This window comes from Bos grunniens, chromosome 22 (genome assembly GCF_055505025.1).
Source record: "Bos grunniens cultivar Pamir isolate PY7600 chromosome 22, Bosgru_T2T1.0, whole genome shotgun sequence".
Classification (NCBI taxonomy): Eukaryota; Metazoa; Chordata; class Mammalia; order Artiodactyla; family Bovidae; genus Bos; species Bos grunniens.
The window spans coordinates 11,916,146-11,931,748 of NC_141186.1; the positions used below are offsets into that span (position 1 = coordinate 11,916,146).

The following is a 15,603-nucleotide window of genomic DNA, read 5'->3' on the forward strand; positions in this document are numbered from 1 at the left end:
AAAACCACTAGACAATTCAGATATGACCTAAATCAAATCCCTTATGATTATACAGTGGAAGTGACAAATAGATTCAAGGGATTAGATCTGATAGAGTGCCTGAAGAACTATGGATGGAGGTTCATGACATTTTACAGGAGGCTGTGATCAAGACCGTCCCCAAGAAAAAGAAATGCAAAAAGGCGAAATGGTTGTCTGAGGAGATCTTACAAATAGCTGAGAAAAGAAGAGAAGCAAAACTCAAAAAAGGAGAAAAGGAAGGATAAACCCATCTGAATGCAGAGTTCCAAAGAATACCAAGGAGAGATAAGAAAGCCTTCCTTGTGATCAGTGCAAAGAAATAGAGGAAAACAACAGAATGGGAAAGACTAGAGATCTCTTCAAGAAAATAAGAGATTCCAAGGGAACATTTCATGCAAAGATGGGCACAATAAAGGACAGAAATGGTATGGACCTAACAGAAGTAGAAGATATTAAGAAGAAGTGGCAAGAATACACAGAAGAACTATACAAAACAGATCAGGACCCAGATAACCTCGATGGTGTGATCACTCACCTATGGCCAGACATCCTGGAATGAGAAGTCAGGTGGGCCTTAGAAAGCATCTCTACGAACAAAGCTAGTGGAACTGATGGAATTTAAGTTGAGCTATTTCATATCCTAAAAGACGATGCTGTGAAAGTGCTGCACTCAATATGCCAGCAAATTTGGAAAACTCAGCAGTGGCCGCAGGACTGGAAAAGGTCAGTTTTTAATTCCAGTCCCAAAGAAAGTTAGTTCCAAAGAATGTTCAAACTACTGCACAACTGCACTCATCTCACACACTGGCAAAGTAATGTTCAAAATTCTCCAAGCCAGGTTTCAACAGTACCTGAACTGTGAACTTCCAGATGTTCAAGCTGGATTTAGAAAAGGCAAGGGACCAATTAAGATAAATAACTTAATTTTTTAAAAAAAGAAAAGGCAGGGGAACCAGAGATCAAATTGCCATCATCTATTGGATCATTGAAAAAGCAAGAGAGTTCCAGGAAAACGTCTACATCTGCTTTATTGACTACGCCAAAGCCTTTGACTGTGTGGATCACAACAAACTCTGGAAAAATTCTTCAAGAGATGGGAATCCCAGACCACCTGACCTGTGTCCTCACAAATCTGTATGCAGGTCAAGAAGCAACAGTTAGAACCGAACATGGAACGATGAACTGCTTCCAAATTGGGAAAGGAGTACGTCAAGGCTGTATATTGTCACCCTGTTTATTTAACTTATATGCAGAGTACATCATGCGAAATGCTGGGCTGGATGAAGCACAAGCTGGAATCAAGATTGCCAGGAGATAAGCAATATCAATAACCTCAGATATGCAGATGATACTACCCTTATGGGAGGAAGTGAAGAAGAACTAAAGAGCCTCTTGATGAAAGTGAAAGAGGAGAGTAAAAAAGCTGGCATAAAACTCAGCATTCAGAAAAACGAAGGTCATTGCATCTGGTCAGTGGAAACAATGACAGACTTTGTTTTCTTGGGCTCCAAAATCACTGAAGATGGTGACTGCAGCCATGAAATTAAAAGACGCTTGCACCTTGGAAGAAAAGCTATGACCAACCTAGATAGCATATTCAAAAGCAGAGACATTGCTTTGCCAACAAAGGTCCATCTAGTCAAAGCGATAGTTTTTCCAGTAGTCCTGTATGGATGTGAGAGCTGGACTGTAAAGACAGCTGAGTACTGAAGAATTGATGCCTTGAACTGTAGTGTTGGAGAAGACTCTTGAGAGTCCCTTGGACTGTAAGGAGATCCAACCAGTCAATCCTAAAGGATATCAGTCCTGGGTGTTCATTGGAAGGACTGATGTTGAAGCTGAAATGCCAATATTTTGGCCACCTGATGTGAAGAACTGACTCATTGGAAAGGACCCTTAATTCGGGAAAGATTGAAGGCAGGAGGAGAAGGCAATGACAGAAGATAAGATGGTTGGATGGCATCACTGGCTCGATGGACATGAGTTTGAGCAAGCTCCAGGGGTTGGTGATGGACAGGGAAGCCTCACGTGCTGCAGTCCAATAGGGTCGCAGAGAGTTGGAAATGACTGAGCGAATGAACTGACTGAACCATTTCTAAGTGTAAAACTTAGTGTTTTTTTTCTTTTTTAGTATATTTGCAGTGTTTTGCATCCATCTTCATTGTCTTATTCCAGATCATTTTCCTCACCCCAGAAAGAAATCATATTCATTAAGCAGTAACCTCCCATTCTCCTCTTATCCTAGCCTTTGGTAACCACTAATCTGTTTTCTGCATTTAGGGATTTGCCTATTCTGGATATTGCATAGAAATAGAGTCATAGAATATGTGGTTTTTTGTGATTGCTTTATATCACATAGTGTGTTTTCAATGTTCATGCATGTTGTTGCATGTATCAGTACTTGCTCCTTGGCTTATGGTCCCATTACTCTGACTTTTGCTTTCATTGCTTCACCTTCTCTGACTTGACACTCCTGTGCCTCTTCTATAAAGACCCTTGTGAGTACATTGGGCTCACCCAGATAATCTGGGATCATCTTTCCACCCTTATTTTAATAACATTTGCAAAGTCTTTTTGCCATTTATACCTAGAGCCAGACATCCTGGAACGTGAAGTCAAGTGGGCTTTAGGAAGCATCACTACGAACAAAGCTAGTGGAGGTGATGGAATTCCAGTTGAGCTCTTTCAAATCCTGAAAGATGATGCTGTGAAAGTGCTACACTCAATATGCCAGCAAATTTGGAAAACTCAGCAGTGGCCACAGAACTGGAAAAGGTCAGTTTTCATTCCAATCCCAAAGAAAAGCAATGTCAAAGAATGCTCAAACTACCACACAATTGCACTCATCTCACACGCTAGTAAAGTCATGCTCAAAATTCTCCAAGCCAGGCTTCAGCAATACATGAACCGTGAACTTCCAGATGTTCAAGCTGGATTTAGAAAAGGCAGAGGAACCAGAGATCAAATTGCCAACATCCGCTGGATCATGGAAAAAGCAAGAGAGTTCCAGAAAAAACATCTATTTCTGCTTTATTGACTATGCCAAAGCCTTTGACTGTGTGGATCACAATAAACTGTGGAAAATTCTGAAAGAGATGGGAATATCAGACCACCTGACCTGCCTCTTGAGAAACCTATATGCAGGTCAGGAAGCAACAGTTAGAACTGGACATGGAACAACAGACTGGTTCCAAATAGGAAAAGGAGTACGTCAAGGCTGTATATTGTCACCCTGCTTACTTAACTTATATGCAGAATACATCATGAGAAACGCTGGGCTGGAAGAAGCACAAGCTGGAGTCAAGGAAAAAGCATAGCCTTTTTCTATGCCAGGAGAAATATCAATAACCTCAGATATGCAGATGATACCACCCTTATGGCAGAAAGTGAAGAGGAACTAAAGAGCCTCTTGATGAAGGTGAAAGAGGAGAGTGAAAAAGTTGGCTTAAAGCTCAACATTCAGAAAACGAAGATCATGGCATCTGGTCCCATCACTTCATGGGAAATAGATGGGGAAACAGTGGAAACAGTGTCTGACTTTATTTTTCTGGGCTCCAAAATCACTGCAGATGGTGATTGCAGCCATGAAATTAAAAGACGCTTACTCCTTGGAAGGAAAGTTATGACCAACCTAGCTAGCATATTCAAAAGCAGAGACATTACTTTGCCAACAAAGGTCCGTCTGGTCAAGGCTATGGTTTTTCCTGTGGTCATGTATGGATGTGAGAGTTGGACTGTGAAGAAAGCTGAGCGCCAAAGAATTGATGCTTTTGAACTGTGGTGTTGGAGAAGACTCTTGAGAGTCCCTTGGACTGCAAGGAGATCCAACCAGTCCATTCTGAAGGAGATCAGCCCTGGGATTTCTTTGGAAGGAATGATGCTAAAGCTGAAACTCCAGTACTTTGGCCACCTCATGTGAAGAGTTGACTCACTGGAAAAGACCTTGATGCTGGGAGGGATGGGGGCAGGAGGAGAAGGGGACGACAGAGGATGAGATGGCTGGATGGCATCATTGACTCGATGAACGTGAGTCTGAGTGAACTCCGGGAGTTGGTGATGGACAGGGAGGCCTGACGTGCTGCGATTCATGGGGTTGCAAAGAGTCGGACATGACTGAGGGACTGAACTGAACTGAACTTTGCCATTTATGGTAACATTTACTAGTCTGAAGGATTAGAATGTGGTTATCTTTGGAGAGGGGGTTGGTTAATTATTCCACCTACCACAGGGATTTTAGAGTTTTTACTATTATCCCATTTCTCCCTGAGTCTCTGTTCTTTTTTTTTTTAGTCTCTCTGTTTTAAATTGAGTAAAACTATTGACTTTATCTTCAAGTTCACTAAATTTATCTTATTTTATCTTTATTTTTCTATTGAGCTTCTCCAGGAAGTTTTTTTTTTTTGGAAATTATATGTTTCAGTTATGTAATTTCCAGTTGATACTTTAAAAAAATATAACTTCTATTTCTTTGTTGAGATTTTTACATTTTTAAAATTTGTTTTCAGATAATTCTTAACTGTTTATTGAAGCATTTTTGTGATGGCTACTTTAAAATTCTTGTCAGAAATTCCAACTAGTGATTCATTTTGGTGTTTGCATCAGTGTGATTGTCTTCTCATTCAAGTGTGTTTTTCCTGGCTCTTGTTGAGACAATGTGATTTTCTTTTTTTAAATTATATTCTGGACATTTAGGATATTAATTTTAGAAGACTCCTGATCCTATTTAAAATTTCTATTTGAGTAGGCAGTTACTCTGCTTGGGTTTAGTGTGTAAGTCCTGGCCTACTTTTGTGAGCTCTGTAATTCCTGTGATACTTGAGTTTTCAGAGTTCTGGCAGTGCTGTTCTCTGCTTTATTCTTCTAGCCCCGCAGGGACTCCTGTTTAATCTCTACAGGTGTTACCTGGACTGACCGGTGGGTGTCTGTTCAGTTCCCCCAGCCCCCCAGCCGCCACCCCAGGTGTGGGGCAGGGAACTAGTTGTCCCTTTGGTGAATCTGGTCTACCATTCTCTGGGTGTGGGGTGCAGATGCTGCTGATGCTCATGCTGTGGACTGGCTGGGTTGTCCCGATGGGGTTTGAGAAATTGTCTTCTAGATTGCTACTGAGCTTCCCCTTTCACAGTACTTTGTCCAGAAAGGATGTTTCGCATTTGTTTGTTTATTTGTCTTTCTATCCTGGTTGGTGGTTCTGGGAGGCAAGCTCTTCTGGTGTCCACTCGTGGATAGGTAGGAGATAAAAGAAAAACCCAGGGAGCTCACAATGATGCTTTTCTGCACATCCTGAGGGTCCTAGCCAGTCCATCTACTTCTTTCTACCTCTCTGATTGTCTGTTTCAGATTATCTTTATGATTGTCTGTTGAATTATTTCTACGATATTTAGTTGTATTAGAAGAGAAGAGCAGGGAAATGTGAGCCTATACTGTAATATTCTAGAACTTCTAGAAGTCTAACGATTTTTATTTCGGTGTGTGTGTGCTGGTATTTATTGATAGTTCTATGAATGGTCAAGACTTTTGCTTTTACTGACACCCTACTTTTCAGAGTGTTTCTCTGCATCTGTTGTTGAGTATTAAGAACAAGTTAAGAATTATTCTTTTGTTTAAATTGTGTGCCCTTAAATTGTGTAGGAGTCAGAAATGTCTTGTAATCACTGCCTCTTTTTATTTATTCATTTTATTTATTTATCTTTAGGGAGTGGAGCAACGGCTGTGGTCCAAGCAGCGTATTGTGCCCCTAAAAAGGAGAAAGTGGCAATCAAACGGATAAACCTTGAGAAATGTCAGACTAGCATGGATGAACTCCTGGTATGCACTTCTCATATTTCTTGTATATTCATGTTAGAGTGGGAAATAACTTGAAGTTTTTTACTTTTTTAAAAATAAACTTGTGATTTCTTCATTAATAAGTATTGCTTATTGTAAAATTCATAAAATCCAAGTAACTAGAGAGGAAGAAAATTAGTTACAATTCTCTCATTCTGAGGTTGACACTAAATGTGCTATAAGTGCACCTTTAGTCATCTTTGTATTTTTATGATGAGAATATCATATACTTGTTCTTGTCTTTAAAAAGTTTATCATAGAATTCTATGTCTATAAATATGAATATAGTTTTCAATAGGTATATAGTGTTCTGTTGAATATTTCATCTAACCTGTTCTCTGGTACTGAATGATTTTTGTGTCCTCTTTATTGTTATAAACAATGCTTGCTTACTTCTTTCTCTCTTTAAAATAGTATCATGCAGTTGTGATTCCTGGGTCAAATGGAGCATCCTTTAAAGGGCTTTGGCCTTCTAGGAACGTGGGCCCAGTCTACATTCTGACCATTGATGCAGGATAAGAGATAGAATGACCCAGCAGCATTAGCTCCTCCTAAGGTCAGGAAGAAGAGAGGGGGCCCCAAGAATCTACAGCTGTATGAGATTTCTGCGGTGTTAAGAACCATCAACACAGGGATTGTTTTGCAGTTCTTTATACTCCATGACACCTGGAGTAGTTTTAAGTATGTAGTATGTAGTAAGTATTCAGCAAGCGAAATAAGATAGTTTTTCCACATCATTTGATTTTTCAAATCCTCAACTTCTTTGGCTTAAAATGGAAATATATCTATCTGCTTCTGCTTTGTATACCGCATGAGGTTTTTCTTGAAGATCAAATGTTACAGTACTGGAAAACCATAAACCACCACTCAAATGTGAACTAATATAGTTAAATTGTTAAATAATTTCTCTAAGATCATGCACAGTTATAGTAGAAAGGGCAGAAACTAGGACTGGGATGATTTGTCAGTCCAGAATTTTTTTCCATTGTCCCAGATTGGGTTTAATTTGTAGTGTAACTCTGATATAGAGATAATATAATTATATGTCGACCTTTCAGCAGATGAGGCAGATGTATTTCTTCAGGAATTGGTAACGTATATGCAGAAGCTGAAGAACTGGGTTGCTAGAGTGATCTTGAGCTGTTCGGTGAGAGAATATGTACTTGGAAGGAGATGCTGATTGAAACACTATGTGGCGAACTTGGGTTTACAGCTGCCAGCAAGGACCTTAGAGCACCACTTGGACATGTGAACTGCAGTGATCATAACAGAGGCCTAAATTGTAAACTAATTCTTATTAAAGAAAAACAGTATTTTTAATCCATATATTAACACTGGAATTTGAGAAGTCCAATATGAATTCCTGTTATTTGCCAGTTACTTTTCATAATCCATAAGGATGGTATAAAGAAGAATGAAAGTGTTATTATTTACTACTTTATGACTAAAGCAACTAAGGCTCAAAGTTTAAATAACTTGACTACATTCATATGATGGTAATAGCAAACACCTTTTCAGTACTAGGCGTTAAAGTGTACTTTAACCTCATAAACATCTCTGAGATAGGTAGTAGCTCTCCTCTGTAGATGAGGGAATTAAATCATGATAAGCAACAGAGTCTGGACTAAAAAATCAGGTTTTTATGACTCAAGTCTACTATTTTTTTTAACTTCATAAAATACTAATAAAATGATTAAATCTTAGTTTAAAAGTGTAAAGAGCATCTCTTCTCAAAAATCATTTGACATTCTTAAAAGTAATATTTGTGTTATTACACTAAGGCCTTACTTTTAGAGGAATGCAAATTTGATATAGCTTAGTAAAAGGAAAGAAATTGGTTAGACCTTTATAAAATGTGTCTACATATTCCAGAAATCTTTACATTGCATATATAGTATTTGCAAATCAACAAATAATAAAGATGGGGGGAAGTGATTTAAAGTGACTTTAGAATAATTGGCTTTCTTTAAATAATTGGTGCATATGCAGGTAGGATTCCAATCAACCCTGAACAAGCATCAGAAATATAAAAGAATGCCTGATTTGTGGTATTTGTGGTAGTGTTATGACTTGAGATCTAAGTGCCAGTGGCTCTTTATCTAAAAGATACAAAGGCCTTCAATTTATCTTTTAAAAAAATTATCAGCTCAGCATACTCAACTTTTGATGTTGTGATTGTAAGATTTTTTTTCAAAACTGTCTTCATTATAATGCAGAAAGGATGCTCTGGGTTCTCCAGAGAGTACTGATGTAAACCAATTACAGGTGTGTATTGTGTGTGACAGTTACTAGTGAGAAGGCAGTATATTACTCCTTTCTCTTGTCAAAATGTTTTCTTCTCAGACAACCTTTGCAAAAAGTGTGATCACAAAACCAGCTGTCAGATAGTACTACATTTGTTTTCTCCAGAGATTTTACTCACAGACTCTAGGAAAGGCATAGAATGCAGATGATTGAGATTTTTCTGTCCTCTGATAAATGCTTGGACTAGATTCATTGGACAAACATCTGAGGGGACCATTAAGAGGCTTAAAATGTCTTTTCTTCTATCATAAAGCTCACAATCTGGTTGAAGAGTTAAGGTTCTTGTCTGCTGTACAAGGCAGAGTGTGACAATGCCTTGGAAAAGTTTGAATACTATGTTGAAGTACAAGGTAGAAGCGAACTCCCAGTTATGAAGATGAAGGCCTTTGTGGAGATGTTTGTGTCCTGGGCCACCTGGGCTGGGAAGACTTTGAAGAGGCAGAGATGGAGACCCTGCTGATCAGGGGTTCAAAATCAGCAAAGGATAGCATATTATCTAATAATGTTATAAATATGTTGATAAAATATATATTATATATATATTAATGTAACTGACATGTTTTCATAAAACAGTTCTTAATTATATTATGTGGAATGCACTCTGATTTTTTATCCTGTTTTCGTCTATTTTTAATGTGATCCACTAAGTTTGTTTCATGACCCATATGTGTTGCATCTCATAGGTTGAGGAACACTGGATTGCACAAAGAGATATTGAGACTCTAAATTTAGGAAGTGACAATGGAAAGAAAGACACAAATTCTGTCAAAATTTTATAGATGGGAAAGTTGTTAGTTCTAGAATGAGCACTTTATGACAGCAGAGACTGTTCACTCTGAATAAATGAATGAATAAATTAACATTACTTGGGGAATGACTCAGGAGTGTGAAGTGAAGGAAAATCAACTATGTTGGAGTAATTAGAAAACCAGGGGGGTTGCAACACTATTTATAGTAGTTAGAACATGGATGCAACCTAGTGTTCATGAACAGATGAATGGATAAAGAAGCTGTGGTGCATATATACAATGGAATATTACTCAGCCATGAAAAGGAATGCATTTGAGTCAGTTCTAATGAGGTGGACGAACCTAGAGCCTGTTATACAGAGTGAAGTAAGTCAGAGAAAGATAAATATCATGTACTAACACATATATATGGAATCTAGAAAGATGGCACTGAAGAATTTATTTGCAGGGCAGCAATGGAGAAACAGACAGAGAATAGACTTCTGGACATGGGAAGAGGGGAGGAGAGAGTGAGATGTATGGAAAGAGTAACATGAAAACTTACGATACCATAGGTAAAATAGATAGCCAGTGGGAATTTACTGTATGACTCGGGGAAGTCAAACAGGCTCTGTGACAATCTAGAGGGGTGGAACGGGAGGGAGGTTCAAGAGGGAGGGGACATACATATACCTATGGCTGATTCTTGTTGATATTTGACAGAAAGCAACAAAATTCTGTAAAGCAATTACCTTCAATTAAGAAATAAATAAATTTTAAAAAAAGGGAAAAGAAAGCCAGAGGGCAAAGAATAGAAATCAAGATGAAGGTGTTTTAAAAAGGAGTGAACAATGGTCATTAAAACATGGCTTTAGAAAGCCTGAGGTGGAGCACTAAAAATTCCAGACAAAGATCTGGTACTAGCAGACATATAGGACTGTCAGGAAAGCATTTTCATGACTAGGAGTGGAAGCACTTACGAGTGTTGAGGAAGCTGCTGGGAAATTTGAGTCAGAATGAGGCACGTGGGATCTTTGTTGCAGCATGCAGGCTTAATTACCCTGTGGCATATGGCATCTTAGTTCTCTGACCAGGGATCGAACCCATGTCTCCTGCATTGGAAGGCAGGTTCTTAACCACTGGACCACCAGGGAAGGCCTACCACAATTTCTTTATTCATCTGTCAGTGTACATCTTGGTTGCTTCCATGTCCTGGCTATTATAAATAGTGGTACAGTAAACATTGGGGTATGTGTTGAATCCTAAATTCTTGAACACAGTTATAATTACCTGGGACTTATGATACGGTCCCAGGTAATTCAACAATGAAAACCCATAAAAACATTTATTTTTCCTATTTTAATGTTGGCCTTTCCTGTGGCTCAGTGGTAAAGAGTCCTCCTTCAGTGCAGAAGAGGTGGGTTCCATCCCTGAGTTGAGAAGATCCCCTGGAGTAGGAAATGGCAACCACTCAAGTGTTCTTCCCTGGGAAATCCCATGGACAGAGGAGCCTGGTGGGCTATGGTCCATGGGGTCGCAAAGAACTGGACACGACTGAGCGCTTAAGCACGCAACAGGATTGTAATGTCAGTGTAGTAAAATTTTTTATAGGAAGGTTTCCCTGATTGTCAGTCCTAATTTTGGATGATTCACCTCTTCAGTGAAATCATATAGTATTTAGTACTTCTTCTATCAGACTTTATTCATATGTATTGTAAATTAGTATTTGTCTGACTTCTTCACCAGACCGTAAGTTTCATGAAGGTTCATCATTATACTAGTCCTGCACCTGGCATAAGGTGGGCACTTGGTAAATTTCTGTTGAAAGCATGACCTGTGTTTAGACAGGTTTACTCCTGTGTCTAAAATTTGTCTTGCATATTTCATCCTTTTCTTTTTTTCTGTAATTTTATGTGCTTTGCACCTTATACTGCTATAATATCCCACATCTTGTAAAACACAAACGTAGTTCCCACCCACTCTATGAAGACTTCTTGCTTTAACTGTTCTTTCCTCTGGAATTCTTGTAACATTTACCTCGTTTGGCATGTATATGCTGTCCTGTACATTCCCTCCTATGTGTACATATCTTATCTATTCAAGTCCTCTATAACTGTGCCAATAGGCAGGTGTTTATTACTTTAGTTCCTCTTCCTTATCCTTCATATTTACTTAGCTTTTAGTACAGAAGACTGTGCTAGTAACTTAGTGGGTAGCAAAAATGCACACAACAAAGTCCTTGCCATAAAAGAACTTACATTCGCGTAGAGAAGATGAGAAGAGAAGGAATCCCTTTCGTTGAACACTTCTTATGAATCAGGAATTTGGAGCAACTTTTACCCAGTTGATCTTACTGAACAAATACCAAGGGTGTAGGCTTATTTACATCAATAAGTAAAAAGCTGTATAAAGTGCTGTAGGATTTCATTCATTCAGCAAATATTTATTGAGGGTAGACTGTGTGCCACGCACAATGATAAGTGCTAGTAATACAGAGTCTAATCTCTCATTGAGCTTACAGTTTTGTGAGGGATGCAGAAAAATAAACAGGCAACTACAGTATGGTATGATAATTGCCACCATGTGTAGGAATCCACTTTTAAGTACTTGCTTGGTTGACGTTCTCAGTTCCACAGGGGAAGACAGGCAAATAAGCATCCAATTTTCTGTCCATACATATGTGCTATAATGTGAGGAGATGTGCACAGAGCTTAGAAGCCAAGAGAAGGGACATGTCACTAAACCTGGGAAGCTGGGTGGAAGTGGTATTTTGGCTGAGATTGGCAGGGTGATTTGGTGTTTTTAGCTGGATGAAAATGAGGAAAGTATACTTTAGGCTGAGGCAGCAATAGGGTTAAATGTGCGTAATTAGAAGCAGCATGGCTCACTTGAAGTTACTATGGTAGGACTGGGGTGTGTTGAGGGTAGTTTCAGTGAAGGCAGTGGGAATAATGGAAAGATAAGCAGGGCCATGACCACAAGACTTCTATAAGGCATCTTATCACACCAAATCTAATTTAAATTCATTAACTGAGAATAGTGTAAGCTTAGACTTTGGGCTCAGGTTTCTACTTTTGGTTTAGTTTATGACCTCTTTAAAGTGAGAACTGTTAATCATTTCACAAAAATGAGGTGAAACAATTTTGGGGAAAAAAAGCGCCAAACAAAAAACCACTCTCTGTTTATTAGTAATTATCCTCTGTGACTGTAAAACCTGATTTCCCAAGATTTCTGCAGGGACACCCTGAAGTACAAAATGTGTCCCAGTGGAGGCCTCTGTGGTACTGTGCCAAGGTGTGATAAATAGTACGTCTCTGGTTTCAGAGATCACTGTTTAATGAGTGAAAGGAGTAGGAATCAGAATGGACTGAGGGAAACCAAGTGGTTTTTTGGTTTAACCATTCTTGAAGAGATCAGAACCATGAAAATCCTAAAAAGGTTGTGACATAGTCTTTGGAATTCCCAAATCTGGATTCAGTAAATTCTAATGTTGTTTTAGGCTTGCATATAACGAATCACCATGTTTTCTCTTCTTTGTAGAAAGAAATCCAAGCCATGAGTCAGTGCCATCACCCTAATATTGTGTCTTACTACACATCTTTTGTGGTAAAAGATGAGCTGTGGCTCGTCATGAAGCTGTTAAGTGGAGGTGAGTAGAGTACAATGAAATGCCAACTTTCATGGTTTGGAAAGTAAATACAGATGTTTTCTTTGGTTTGGTTTTCATGGACATGCATTTGAGGAGATACTGAGATTACAGTATCTAACAATACTAGTGTACAAGGTGAGACAAGTCACATGTTGCATTTGGTTGTCATGCTTCTTCAATTTCTCTCAATCTAGGATGGTTCCCTCCTACTTCCTCTCTTCCATTTCACAAACTTATGAAAGGTCTGGTTTGAAGGGTCTATCTTGTAGGATGTTCCACATTCTAGATTTATCTGGTTATTTCTTCCTGGTGATGTTTAACTTGATTTATATTCCTCTGTTTCCTACAAGGACTTCCCTGGTGGCTCAGATGGTAAAGTGTCTGCCTACAAGGCAGGAGACCCGGCTTCAATCCCTGGGTTGGGAAGATCTCCTGGAGAAGAAAATGGCAACCCACTCCAGTATACAGATTAAAAATTAGACCCAAAGGGTTATTTAGACAGAGTATTTTGTAGGTGGTGCTGTGTACTTCACATTGCATCACGTCAAGAAGTAGTATTTGCTATCTGGTTGTATCTTTAATAGTGATGTTGATTTTGATTGCTGAAAATTATGACAGCCAGGCCTCTCCATGGAAAAGTTGGCTTTATTTCCCTTTGCAGCTAGCAGGTAGTCTTTGGGATGATACTTTGGCACTGTGAGTATCCAGTTCCCCAAGTCTTTGATCTAATGTTTTTAATATCCATTAACAATCCTTGTTTGAATCAATTATTTTGTCAGAGGTTGCAGAATGGTAATTTTTTCTTTTTTTTTTTATTAACATTTATAAAGTGGCATTCTTCGCTGTAAAGGAACTTTCCTTTATTAACTGGGACTTTTTGATTACTCTATACTGTAATTCCTACTGAAAGAAGGTGAAGTCGCTCAGTTGTGTCGTGTCTGACTCTTTGTGGCCCCATGGACTGTAGTCTACCAGGGTCCTCTGTTCCTGGGATTTTTCCAGGCAAGAATACTGGAGTGGGTTGCCATTTCCTTCTCCAGGGGATCTTCCCAACCCAGGGATTGAACCTGGGTCTTCTGCATTGTGGGCAGACGCTTTGCTGCTGCTGCTGCTGCTAAGTCGCTTCAGTCGTGTCCGACTCTGTGGGACCCCATAGACAGCAGCCCACCAACTCCGCCGTCCCTGGGATTCTCCAGGCAAGAACACTGGAGTGGGTTGTCATTTCCTTCTCCAATGCATGAAAGTGAAAAGTGAAAGTGAAGTCGCTCAGTCGGCAGACACTTTAGACAGGATAAATGTGTTTTTTTAAGGACCAATTTTCACAGTAAAGAATTAGTTTAATAATCACTGCCAGTGACTTTTTTTTCTTTTTTCCCACTGAGTGATGCTTTCTTTTGTGAAGTATTACTATATAAACTCAAGGATTTTTTTCATATATTCAGTGCCTTTCAATCAGTTACACTCTTTTTTTTTTTTTTCGATGCTCAGGTTATCCAAAATTTTGTTAGTGGAAGTCTCTTCAAACATACTGTGGTGTCCTTTTGACATGATCCATCGATCTTTGATAACCTTGATTTTTGGTTCAGTATAAATGGTTCACATTTATGTTGCCTTTTGCAGAATCAGCCAATATTCTAAGAAGCCCTGAACCTTTTTATGGGGAATGTATTCAGAAAGCATAACTTGGATATCTGAGTACTGCTACTATTTTGTCCTTGATTCTGTTTGGAAGAGCTTGGAAATATAGCATATTAAAACAAATCATAATTTGACATTAGTAATTCCAATTCAGATTTAACATTGCAGACCTTTAAAACTTTAAAAATTATACTCGAATCTCTTTTCTCTTACACAGAAAATTTTGGTCCCCTATATTAACATAATTACTGTATCCTGCACTATTGTGTATACAATTATTTCTGCTTTAGTCCTTAGAATAAAATGTAAGTATTGCTAATTGCAAACAGTGGACCCTTAGTATGTATAGATTGAAGATTTTGTTATGGTTGCCCAGAAGTCCATGCCATATAATAAATTAGACATTTTGCTACAACATGGATTTGAATGATGTGGCAAGATAGGACAAGTGAGTGATGGAGCTGCCCAACTTTCCCATCACTTTGCTGCTTGTTTGCATATATATTTAACATGGGAGCATTATTTTCCATTTTCGATTGTAGTGTAGGATTACAGGAAAGAGAATCCATGTTTGTTATTTTAATACCATTACTCATCGAACACCTTACTTCCCCAGGGAAGCTTTAAAGAAAAGTCTGTAGGCTTTAGAATTAAATTCTAGATTTTCTGCTTAGCGGTTATGTCCCTAGGCAAACTCTTTGAACTCTTTAAACCTATTTACTTATCTGTTAAATGGGGATGCCTTTCCTGCATTTCAGGGTACTGGGGAGGAGTAAGTGAGATGACTTTGTAAAGCATCCACCACTGTGCTGACATGTAGTAGGTGCACAAGAAATTTTAGTCATTAATAATAATGATCCCTTGTTATTTGATGCTTTTCAGTGTAGCCAGAATCACCTTTTTGTTTCAATCCCATTAGTGACACACTGGAGAAACTGGATTGCTTTGTTAAAGGCCCTGTTCATATGATGGTTGGAAGCCTTGCTAACACCAACCACCTTTCAAGATGGTGGTCAAGCATGGTTCTTTCAGTATGGACAGATATGGGAATATTAGGTAATACTGTTCGTTATTGATCACCTATAGCATAATTTTCTTTATATGTAATTTGCAAAATGTGTAATACAGAGTTTTCAATGTCTTGCTAAAAAGTCCTCTGATGAAATAGGAATAAATTGTCTGCTTGATTCTCTCATCCATAGCTGTATGCCAGTCCATCCTTTCTGCTACTTATAAGCAGAATGCCTTAAACAAAAAATTTTTTTTTTTTTTTTTTTTTTAAAGAATTCCCATTCCTCTCTCAGTGAGTATATGTCCTGATCACAAGGCAGGATATGGTATATGTAGCTGAGTGGGATGTTTTTGAAATGTACCTTTCTGTTCTTCCAGGTCTTAAGTTTCCTGGGATGGTGCCCAGTTTTTCCAGCATAGCACTCAGCA

The 15,603-nt window shown here is 38.6% G+C and overlaps 1 protein-coding gene across 3 annotated transcripts in view; it reads left to right on the forward strand.

The window, feature by feature from the left end:
- Nucleotides 1–15,603, forward strand: part of OXSR1 (oxidative stress responsive kinase 1) — an 87,397-nt gene that overhangs the window by 11,236 nt on the left and 60,558 nt on the right. For 2 of the 3 annotated variants that reach the window (XM_086365931.1, XM_086365930.1), the window contains exons 2-3: nt 5,714–5,826; nt 12,417–12,525. In XM_086365931.1, coding sequence (XP_086222057.1) covers nt 5,714–5,826; nt 12,417–12,525 — 222 coding nt within the window. Of the gene's footprint in view, nt 1–5,713; nt 5,827–12,416; nt 12,526–15,082; nt 15,220–15,603 lie in introns of all 3 variants that reach the window. The other variant, XM_086365932.1, reaches the window with a different exon arrangement.